We start from the raw sequence: 12,052 nt of genomic DNA on the forward strand, positions 1-12,052 counted from the left end.
ATGTTGCAATTTACCTTGCCGGTATTCTTTGGTGAAACGACAATTTTTCACGTACCCAAAATTAGGTAAAAATTCACTCCCGCCTTGTGTAAGTTTAGTTTTGTTGACAGTTAATGCAGCATGAAAGGTAAACATCTACTCTCCAAGTGTTATTACTGCTGACTGTGCAGAAGTTTGCTTCTCATGAGTGGATTTCAGCGTGCACTGCAGGCTTTTAGGTGCATGCCCCTTCTGCTCGGTTCTTTCATGCAAAGCTATTTGCAGAATGTCCTGCAAGCCTGACTAGTGCAGAGGTTGCTTTTGCTGTCAGTCTCTAGACACCTCTGCTTCAGTGTGCACTTCTTGAAACGGTTATATTGGTGACTGGAAATGTAAAGAAAAATGAAAGAAAATAACTGGCCTCAAAAGGCATCAACATATCAGAGTGAAATCTCGGGTGCGTGGAAACGCCAACTTGAGTTACGTTGTGATTGTCCAAATGGTTAAACTGACGCAGGTTTTGCTGTTTCTGTAAAATATTATTTCATATTTTCACGATTTCATGGTGTTTTCCTGATGCAAACTCATTTTCATTTTTTTTTCTGTTTCATGCGGTGAGATGCATTAACTGTCACTTACAGAGCAAGCTCAACGACACAGGTGTGGATCCTCAGAAGCGTGCAGGCAACTGAATGGAAATTGGGTTCCTAAGTCACCTTGGTGATTTGGACCTTGGCCTTAACATTTCTCTTCACCTCTTCCCCAGCTGCTCTGACAACCAGGCAGGTTTCACCTCACATGGTGGTAACAGAACGGAATGCCTAATTTGTGGCACTCTCCATTCAGGAGGCAGGAAGCAAGAACGGTAAAATAACGAAATATATCTTTGTTTAATGATTATTCCTGGTATTTTGGGGTCTACCGTGTGGCTTTTTGCTGTTTAGTTCTTTTGGTTGCTTTAGCTGTGTATTTTCATATGTGAAAAGTATCTGTGTCATCTCATAAATAAAGTAATTTTGCATAATAAAAAGAACCACATAGATATAGAATTTATTGATGGATGTCTTACTATTTTAATTATCAAAATATTTACTCAGTGTCCAAAGAGTATGTTTTTAAAAATTATTATGCATAAGAGGGAGGCTGGATTCCAGCTTTAGCTGCAAAGTAGAACTCAGTACCTTAAATCTGGAGATGTATCAAAATTCAGTGCAATTTCCTCTATCTTGTACACTTTATCCGCTTTTTTGCCCTCATGTTCAGTCAATATTTTTATCTCCTAAATGTCTTTCCCATCAACTACTATTTAGTCTTACAACTCCGTTAAAAACACCTTTCTTTTTAACAACGTTTTCTACATGCGAGCGTGGTATGAATCTGCTTCTGAACTGCTCATTGAAGCTGAGCGACATTAAATAGAATCTGTCCTTCAAAATACCATCTCCCCTCTGTCGCCCGCGGCGTCTGCCCAGCCTGCGGGACGCAGGGATGCAGCCTGGACAGACGCCGTGGGCCAGAGGGGAAAATAATACCAGGTACCTGCGACGCCGACGGTGGCTGGAACGGCACGGGGCGCTTCGGGGCCACTGCGGCGGGAAGGTTCAAGCCTTTCTTACAACCTCGTCTGTCACGGGAGGTAAAGCGGTTCGTTAAATTCTGTAAATAAACGGGGGTCTGCTACGGGAACCTTGAATGCCAATATGCATAAAGAGTCATTTTAAAGAATCAACTGTATTTTGACAGAAATTAGGGAGTTTTTCATTACCTTTCCTAGGAAGACAAGTTTCACCCAACTCATAGAATCATTAAGGTTGGAACGAGCACTGGATACCCTGTGCCGTGCCCTCCTCTCCCCTGCAGCCCTGAGACCCAGCAAGTGTTTGTCTTTATGCACTTGGCACCGGGAATGGGGATTTCCTCACACAAACCAGTAACGCTGTGTCCTTCCTCCTAACTGGAACCCGCCGCAGCTCCGGACGGGCAGGCCAGGTTATCCCTTTCCACCCCTCTGCTCACCAAGTTACTGGGTGCAAGACAGTGACAGGCAGCAGGGAAGAGTGACATCACCATGCGGACAAAAACGTCTGCCAGCGCCTGGTGTTGGCAACCGGGTCCGATTCAAAGCCTCCTCAAACGCCAGGAACCTCCTGGCCCACCGAAGGCTCTGGATCAGGCTGATCCCTCTGGAAGTTACTCAATGTCATATAACTTGTGCAACAAAGCTCCAGGATCAAAGCCGTTATAAATACATGTACAGCGGATGTGGTTGCACACCTACACATACGTGTGCGTACCAGGAAAATCACCCCGTGGTATTAATTCAGTACGTTGGCTTTTTTTTATATGAGCCTGAAGGGATGTGTCAGGAAAATCTGACAGGATTTATTTGGTTTTGTGAGATCTTCTTCTATAGCGTGGAACAACATCCTCTCCAAGTCACACAAGAACTGCTAGGACTGCTGCTAATACAGAATTTAACCATAAAATATAATTTTGACTATCCAAGATTACGTTTCTGAGTCCTCTTGTGTGTGTGTGTGTCTGTGTACGCCCTCTGGAATGCGTGCCTATTATCACGTCTCCTTTTAGACCTTCTGCTTCAAAAACATAATCAGTTTGATTATGTGACAAGCTGTTTCATCCTTTTTCTCTTTTTTTTTTTTTCCTTCCCTCAAGCAATTTTCTAGGTCATGTTTGCATTAGGTCTTCCTTTAAAAAAAAAAATAAAAAAAAGGAAATCAGAGAGATTTTCTGTGGAATTTCTTTCAGGCAGCAATTACAGCCATTGTTTGGAGAAGTAATTTTGGTGGTATTTATAAATAATTGGTTTATTTTTTTCTTTGGGAAATCAGAAATCCATTTAGGCAGTGGGAATAGAAGCTATTCACAGAATACTTAAAATACAGCCTTCGAGAAAAATGGAAATAGCTATAGTTAGGATCTGTTCAGTTCAACTTTTTTCACCAGCATCATTCAACTTGCAGTCCTCAGTGAGATGAATTAAGGGAGAAATTGTCTCTAAAAACTTATTCTAAACATTTCAAATTAAATCTGTTCAAGTGACAATATCTGCTTCTTGAGAAGTGTATTGGAAAAGGATGTCACAGGCTTCCATAGCGCTCAAGACACACTGGAAATCTTAATTTTTATTGAATGCAGAACCAGCAGTTCCAGAATCAACCAGTGGCAGTTAAAAACTAGTCTGAGACCGGATTTTAATGGACCCAGTCAGTAACTTTACGAGTGACACTTGGCCGTGGTCATCCTTTCTGGCAGTGTACTGCTAGATGCAGGCTCAAGGGAAAGAAATCCCAGCGAACCCCGCGAGTCAGTAGTAGTCCTCATCCGTCAGAACACTTTCTGAAGGAGATCCCACGGCTGGCAAAAAGGGAGAGCCTGGATCTGTACTCAAGGTGTTGAAGGCGATGGAGTTGTTCCCAGCTGTTGTACAGGCGTCCTCTGCGAAGCTGGCAAATAATTGAAACTCATCTTTACGGTTTGGTCACTACTGTTTATTATTTATCTTCTCAGTGCTCCAGTTCTGATCCTTCTGGGGAAACCCTGGCCCCGCAGAAGCCGTCAGCAGTGTCCTCAGGCTGGAATCCAATTTCCGACAGTTTTAAATGCCCGCAGTGCCAGCTGGAGGCGATGGGTGCTGGGGGTGGCCTGCCCCTCTCCTGAACGCCGTTCTGCGTCTTCCACGTCAGGCAATTCATCGCTGAAGGACTACGGTGCTTTTGTGTGGATTCCGGTCCTAGGAGGAAATTGTCAGCCAGAAAATGAACATAGTAATTCCCTCTCTCTGCCCAACAGTGATATTAGAAAGAAAAATATAATTCAGACATTTTCCTGAGACATTCAGGTACTGTGGCAGTAGAAGTCACGCCAAAAAAAAAAAAAAAAAAAGGCTATGAGGAAAAGGATAATTCTGTGCTAAAAATACTGTTCAGCAAATTAGGCCTAGGGCCACGATGTAACTAATGAGGAGAAGCTGAAATACTGAATAGCTGCCTCATTCGCCAGGCACTGCTCATCCAGGTTGCTACTGGAAGCAAGGCACCTCCAGCAGAAACTGCAGGCAGCAGTTTGAGTCTGAAGTAGCTCCATTAATGATTCCTCCATCAGGCGTGTATGCAACAGAGACAAATAAAGGCTAAGTTCAACAACTGCCAGAAGAACAAGGCCCCCAACCTCTGAGTACTTGGCTTGGCTAATTTAACAACTTTTAAACATTTTTCTCTGGAATTAAACTGCATATAATTAAGCTTTAAACCTAACATAGGATTGTTGCTTTTCATAGCACCATGCAGAATGACCCGTGTGTAATAGCACACACTCCCTTACACCAACAAGACCCCACTCAATAAAGGGAAGCGTCAAACTTTGATTTAATCTATCAAAGACCAGATCTCTTCTCAACCTGCATTCAGTTAACCACACATGCACTGTATATCCAACACCGTATTTTCCTCAGAAAACCAGAGAAGATGAGGCTAAATATGCTGTACAATAGGTTGGAAACATTCTGCAGGAAGGGAAAACATATTTGCAACATTATTACATTTCATGTCATTGTTTAGACATAATTAGATAAATATATTAAATAGTATTTCTCGTTGTAGCCTGTAGTGTTGTATTTTCTCAGTCTCTACCTAAAAGCTGGGTAGGGAGCACCTGAAGATCGCTAAGCCACCTCTGCCCGCAAAACCTGGCTTGTAGACATGAGCTTACCATCAAAATGACTATTTTGCTATTGGAATAAGAGAAATTATTCCAGTTCCTAACTGGTGAATTTATTTTAGGCTAAAGAAACTTTTTGTCAGCATGAACAGTATCTCCCTTACAGGAATTTATTGACGTAACTCCATTGGCAGAAGCAAACTGGGACACGTAAAAGATGTGACCAAGGCTACAGAGTGACTTCTGGAGTCTGCTTAGGCACCATCACAACCTTTCCTGATGTTCAACGAATTGAGCTCTTCCTGTGCCTCAAAAATTATGCCAAAGGGGGGTAAAAGAAGAAGATTATTTTTACATGTATTTCTGACAAGTGAGGAAGTTATTTTCCGGGAATACAAAGGAAAACAGTAAGGACAGATTTGAATTCAGTAAGCCATGAATGAAGACAGGCAGTCGGTGACTACCCCAGAGCATGCCCTTTTCCATTCTTGAAACATCACTGACCACCACCATTAATTCCTTATAATGCACAAGTTCCTAAAAGACATATTGATTCTGCTATAATTATCCAATATTCTAAGTTTCTCACACACTATCCTCCAGATACTTCAGTTTTCAGACATAACAGAAGATCCTGTAGCGTCAGAACTCACAAAACAACTTCCTTGGGTTAGACCAAAGGCCCAGCAATCTCACGTGAACAAGGACTTGGTCAGATGTAATATGAAAAATAAGAAATTGGGCTTGTCCAGGCTGACCTGCCTGGATAAAGAACCAGCTTCCCCCACCAAACCCACCTTGGAAAAGCCTACACTTTGCCCACAATCACCGTCGGAGCCAGCTTCATCCCCACAGCAACAAATGCAACTCCTGTAACATGCTCCAGCTTTTTGGCAGAGCCAGACCTCCTCCCGCCTGCCGGAGCCCCGACTCCAAGCCTGGCAGGGCGTACGGAGAAGGGGGTTGCTGTGCAACCCGACTGCTGCTCAGCCATCCTCCGAGACAGCGCTCCTGGGTTAAAACACGCTTTGATGACTGGATCCACGCATTTTTGTGCGAGGAGTCATTTGTTCCCTTAGCAGCTACCATTTCTGGCTGTATCTTGTATGTGATCGAGTTTTCCTTCCTCTCATACCCACTGGAAAAAGCCGTGCCCAGCTGCAACATTTTTGTGTCAGGTTACACCCAGTATTCACCAACATGCAGGCACACGGGGAGATAAGGCCAGGCAGGAGAGGTTTAGGGTCCAAAGTGTTCCCTGTGCTACGCCTGGAGGCCTCCTTGCCTTCTGCCGCTTCTCTTCCTGACCCCCTGTTCTCTGCACAGCCACGCAGACCTGTCTTCTCCCCCCACCCGCAGGCTTTCCAGCTTTTCAGTTCGCCTTCCATCATTTCAGGATATCCCCGGTGCAATTTGGGGGGCAGGAAGCTGTCGGTAGTCACAGCTCTTTCCACTTTCTGTCCCTTTATACTTCAGCTTGGCCTCTGCTCCAGGGCCTTCTGTGGGTGGGGGGGTAGAGCTTTCGGGGGCAGAGAGGATGTCTCAAAGGTCCTGCGGAGGCTCCCACACAGCCCGTAGGACAGCAGGTTGCATCTGTAGCCACTGGAATCTGGCAAAATCCTTGAGCCTGTGAAATCGAACGGCTGAACCAGTTCATAGCCCATCCGCAGGGTGCGATCCCCCCAAACGATCCCATTCCTTTAGGGCAGTGACCATGCAAGTAGACCTAGACTGCTACTGCAGCGTTTGTCTTTCTTGATTTGGTTTGGGCTGGGAGGACAATAAATAAATCAATTAAAAAAAAAAAAAAAGTAACAGATGGAATTCTCCAAGCTGCCACGATCTCATCTTTTGTCTTGAAAAACAGAAGTGCTCCACTTGGACCGTCCCACCGGGGCCCCGGCCATCGCTCAGTTGCGAATGTTGATGATTTCTACAACAGTTATTCCAGGACATGATAATAAACTATAATATCCAACACAGCCTGAACTCAGCGGCTTGGTTCTGTACCAGAGGGAGGCTTTACAGGTGACGGAAACAGACCACAAAGGGGTCACAGCAACGTGATCTCAGACCAGAAAGGGGTCACAGCAACACCATCCCGGACCAGAAAGGAGTTAACAGCAACACCATCTCAGACCAGAAAGGGGTCACAGCAACACCATCCCGGACCAGAAAGGAGTTAACAGCAACACCATCTCAGACCAGAAAGGAGTTAACAGCAACACCATCTCAGACCAGAAAGGGGTCACAGCAACACCATCCCGGACCAGAAAGGGGTCACGGCAACACCATCTCCGATACTCGGTTCGGCTCTTTCCTAGCACCCACGAAATCGACTTCTATGCACAACCACCCTCCCCCCCACCCCAAACAGGAAAGTGTTCCTTTTTAATCCAGAGTGTTTGAAAAAAGGTGCAATAAAGAGAAAAACTCCCCCCCTACAAAAAAAAACACCCAAACTAATTTCGGTTTCTCCGGTTTTTATGCCGTTTTTCGCTCCTCCGCCGGCGCGGGGCTGCTGCACCCCCGAGGCCCGGCTGGTGGGGGCTGAGGGCCGCGGGGCTCCCTCGCACCAAGCCCAGCGGCGGAAGCCCAGGGCCGGGCTCTCCTCACAGCCCCCCGCCCTCACGGCGGCTCTCCCTGACCTACGGCGCCGGGGCCGCCCGCCAAGGCCGGACCGGGCCGGACCGGACCGGACCGGATCGACCCGGGCCCGACCCGCGCCCTCCGCGACAGCCTGGCCCCGCCCCCTCCTCACCAGCCGCGGGCCAGCCCCGCCCTCCCCAGGCCCCGCCCCCGCGCGGGGTCGTTGCTACGGGGAACGGCGCGAGGTCGCGCACGCGGCGCGGAGGAAGATGGCGGCGCCCGTGGAAATCTGTCACGTCGCCTGCTGCGCCAACCGGGCGGGCGGCGGGGCCGTGGCCTGGGGGCGGGGGGGGCTCCTCGCCTTCGGTAGTTGCCGCGACGTGGTTCTCTACGAGCCGGGGGTGAGTCGATGCGCTGCGGGGCGGGCCGGGGCCGGGGCCGGGGCCGGGGCCGGGGCCGGGGCCGGGGCCGGGGCCGGGGCCGGGGCCGGGGCCGGGGCCGGGGCCGGGGCCGGGGCCGGGACCGGGACCGGGGCCGGGGCCGGGGCCGGGGCCTCACGCTCGGTGCTCTGTCTCTCTCCCGCAGGTGCGGCGGGTGGTCGCCGGCCTCCGCGGCCACGCCGGCAGGGTGAACTGCGTGCGCTGGGTCCGCCGGCGGGACGGCGGTGAGTAGCGCGGCCTTTCTCCCCCGCCCCGTTCCCCGTTCCCTCCGGTTTGGCACGGCGCGGGGCGCCGCTGCCCTGCCCCTCGCTGGGGAGGTGAGGCGGGAGGGCCGGCCGCGGAGGGGCTGCGGTGTCCACGGAAGGAAACGCGGAGCTGCCGCGCTTCCAGCGCATCCCTTCAGCTTCCCAGACCGGCAGGGATCCGACCCGCCGAGCTCCGGGGGAGCTGCCCGGTCAGCGAGGGGATGCGGTCGGGCTGCCCTCTGCGGGCCCCGCCGCCAGCGCCAGCCCGGGAGGCCGTTTTGGCTGGGGTGCCTGTGCCCCGGGGCTCGGCGCGTTGGGGTTGCGCACTGATGGGCAGTGCCTTTTGAGAAATCTCCGGTTGTAAAGCTGTAAGTTGCTTAGAGCTCATGGCCACGGAAAAATAATCTTCCAGGATGGAAATGTTGGAGACCTTTAGGAGGCTTTTGCTTGATGGTAATTCCAGGATTTAAGGTTGCTTAGTGCAGGCTTCTCAAAGGCACATATTCTTTATAAAAACTCACAACAGAGAAAAATGGGGCCATTGATTAGCCTGTTAATGTAATGTGCCTGTTGCTTTTTGGGGGGGAAGTACGTTCGGTTTTAGTAGTGATCTAAACTGCCCTCCTTTCAGCTAGTTGCACTACAACATTTTGTTCTTAAAATTGATTAAAATTAATTATTTTCTGGGAACTTGGGAATTAAATTTTCATGTGACACTTTGAATTCTATTTGGTTAGGTTTCCCTTGCTTTATTTTCCTATCTTAAAAAAAAAAAACCAACCCAACAAAAAAAAAGAAAATGTGAAATTATACAGTTGGATTTCAGAATCTTTTTGGAAAGATGCTGTCTACACTTAGCCTGTACCCAGGGCTAAACTGCAACAGTCACTCTACCACCTGACAGCCCCTCACCAGCCAGGGAGGGGAATGGGGAAAAGGAGAGGAGACCTGTGGGTGGAAGAGAAACAGATTTAACGGAACAGCACCAACACCAACAGGGACGGACAGAGTTATACTCAGCCACATGAATATGCAGCCAGCACAACCGACAGGGGAGAGTCCTCAGGAGCAGGGAGAAGCCAGAGGAGGAGCAGAAAGGACCAGCAGGAGCCCCACAGGAGCTCCCTCTCCTCAGCAAACCTTCCCCCTCTATAACGCCCATGACATGATGGGATGGGCTGCCCCTGTAGCTCCCTGGGCTGGGGTTCTGTCCCGGCCAAACCAGGACAGATGTATTTATCACATTCATACAGAACTTCAAATATTCCTGTGACTTTTCTCTTTGTGTTGTCTTAGAGAATACCTTTGCTGGTAAGCTGTCCTGCCCAGTGCAACTCATATTAGCCGTACTTTATTTTGATGGAAACTGCTTGTGGTTGTTACGTGATATTTTGTGAGCCGTAACCAATGTAACTGCTCGTGTTGTTGACTGCTGTTACAAAGTAAGTGTCCGCCAGACTTAGCAAAACGTACTTTTTTAGCCTCTGAAACAGAGTTAATTTCTGGTGGATCTGATAAACAACTCATTCTCTGGGAATGGAATGGAACAGGAAGGTGGAATGATCAGGTAAGCAGGAATAACCTCTTTTCAAAGCTCCCCCCCACGCCCTAGCTTCTTACATACCAAAATCATCTGTTTTGTCTGTATTTTTTACTCATACCTCTTCGTTTTGCCTTGACTATTGAAGCCTTCAAATTGTTGGTAGTCTGTCATGCTATGTTTTACTTTAAATGTTTCTCCTTTTCTGTAGGTTATCTTTTTCAAATCAGTCTTCATTAAGAAATTAGTGAACCAGTCATCAGGTGGATTTGACTAAAAGATCCTGTTTGTCTGTTCTTGAGCCATCAGCTTTTTGATCTCATGTAGCACTTTCCTTTAAACAGCCTTAAAATCTTCCAACCGTGAGAGATGTTTTTTGCTGACATTTCCTGTACCCTTCTTCCCCCTTTCTTTATGCTGGGTTCTAGGGATTTCCAATCAATCTGTGTAACAGCATATATAGGTAGTTTTAGGAGGCTCATGTTCAAGTTGGGGTAGGTGCTTAAAAAAAACCCCAAAACAAACCCGTACAACCATTGAGTTTTGTCAGAGAAATGGAGAAAAGTAAGGAAACGTGCTTATTTATTAGTCATACTGTAAAATGGAAGGGAAAAGACGGAGTACGTTGTAAAAAAGTCTCAGAGTGAGCTGAAATATAGATGACAAAAATACTTTATTGTCTAACTTTTGAAGTCTTACTTATTAGGCACTGGTTTGTGAATGGCTGGGTAGGTAACCCGTTTCATAGGCTGTCTCAAACTAGATGAGACTTGGCATTTTAAGATGCACAAGAGTGCGTACGAGGGGGAAATGCACCTGGTTTGATGGGGGAATGTTCTCAGAAATAAATAATTTCTGATCCTGATCCATTGTTATTGTTCACATATTTATTTAAGGAAAGTTACAGATTTCTTCATAAACCTTTTCTGCTGCTGTGGTGCACAGCCTTATGGCAGTCCTTGAAAGAGAACGTGGCTAAATGTGCACGTTTTAAGGACAGTTGTAGACTAGTGTAAATTCTTAAAACCAGGCAATGTTCTATATTGCGCCAATCAAAAATTCTTACTGGGTCCTACCAGGGTATATTTTAGAGAGAGATGTCAAGTGTGTTTATGACAAAATTTGGATAAATGCAGGATGACTTGTGGTCGCAGAATTAAAAGCTTCTTGCTTTGCTCTTTGTGTCTATGGAGAGCAGATTACACACTGAATCACCTGTATTCATTCACTAAGAAAGTAGGTACTTAAGCCTAAACTTAGAGTTTTTGCTTTTCATGTCAGTATTTTGAAGGAGTAAAAAGCTGTTTTGATTTGCAAGAACATACCAAACATTGCTGCTACATATTCCACTGTGTTCTCTGCTCCATCTCCTTTGCTAACGTTCTCCAGACTTTTATGAGATGTTTCTCAGGGTGAGGGGCAAGAGAAGGAGAAAAAGGAAGGAAAACCGCGCTTCCTAACTTCTACGCTCTTTCCAGCTTTCCTCGAGGAGTGGTGGGGTTTGTATGGTGTGCACAGGGACATTTAATTCTGTTCAGCTTTGAACAAAATCTTATCAAATTAATAGTCATTACCGCTGTATCGCTTCTCGGTTTTCCTGGAATGTGCTATAACTTAAGCATAGCTGGGCAGATACTCTGCCATTGCAGGCACACAAATCGCTTTCAATATTAGATGATTAATTTTGTTCCTTAAAATGGCTTTCAAAATTCTCTCTGTTACTGGAATTTCATATTGTTTATTCGTGTAACTTTGTAAAACTTTCTGATGCGTTCAGCTGGTGAAAAGCATTCCCCTGAAAGGCCACACGGAAGCTGTTTGTGCCGTGGATGCTGTCTACCAGTCAGATGAACCTGATTTAAATCTGCTGATAGCTTCTGCAGCTTCTGACTCTACTGTGAGAATCTGGGCTCGGCATGGTTCAGAAGGTAACTTGTTTTTTAACGTTAGGGACTACTCACTGGCTTAATAAAAGGGAATGCTTATCCATTGAAGTATGTGGCTAAATACTAACATCTTTTAAGGCAGCTACATTGATTCCTCTTCAGACTTTGGTACATCGAACCACTGTTGCTTTTTGAGAGCTGAGGGTTATACTAGTTTAACAGCTTTGGGTCAGATTTGTTCTGCCCTGTGATTTGCCTTTGTTCTCCATCAGTGATGTATTGGCTGAATTTGCTTGTTTCTTTTTTAATATGCATTTAGAATGTGATAATCTGAACCATCATTTTGCCCTGTAACATGGGGGCAGACTGGCTGAGCGTGTGTGTGAAGTAAAATTACTCAGTGTAGTGATTTAATGCTGGCGTTAGATAGGTGTGAGGTTAAACTAGTCACTTGTTTGTTACTATTGGCTTAAGCCCAGTGAAGTGTGGGATAATAGGATCCTGACCTTCTGGTGAACTAGGCCCTTGCATGGACCCGTGGGAGAACAGCTCTTTGAAATACATGAGAAATAAATGCGGTGGATAATCTGGATTTAAAGTGGTGTTTGCTAATTGAGTTGTACTGACCCCATCTCTCGAGCTAATTTCTTCCTTACCTGGTGGTCTTGAGGATTTCACGTTGCCCTGCCTATG

General features: G+C 46.8%; 1 protein-coding gene across 2 annotated transcripts in view; it reads left to right on the forward strand.

Moving 5' to 3' along the window:
* The first annotated feature begins 7,517 nt into the window (after positions 1 to 7,517).
* ELP2 (elongator acetyltransferase complex subunit 2) overlaps positions 7,518 to 12,052 on the forward strand; it is a 38,450-nt gene continuing 33,915 nt past the window's right edge. For both annotated transcript variants that reach the window (XM_086468899.1, XM_086468900.1), the window contains exons 1-4: positions 7,518 to 7,649; positions 7,834 to 7,912; positions 9,415 to 9,500; positions 11,251 to 11,401. In XM_086468899.1, the coding sequence (XP_086325025.1) occupies positions 7,518 to 7,649; positions 7,834 to 7,912; positions 9,415 to 9,500; positions 11,251 to 11,401 (448 nt within the window). The remainder of the gene's footprint in view (positions 7,650 to 7,833; positions 7,913 to 9,414; positions 9,501 to 11,250; positions 11,402 to 12,052) is intronic.

This window comes from Leptosomus discolor, chromosome 8, assembly GCF_034619465.1.
Source record: "Leptosomus discolor isolate bLepDis1 chromosome 8, bLepDis1.hap2, whole genome shotgun sequence".
NCBI lineage: Eukaryota > Metazoa > Chordata > Aves > Leptosomiformes > Leptosomidae > Leptosomus > Leptosomus discolor.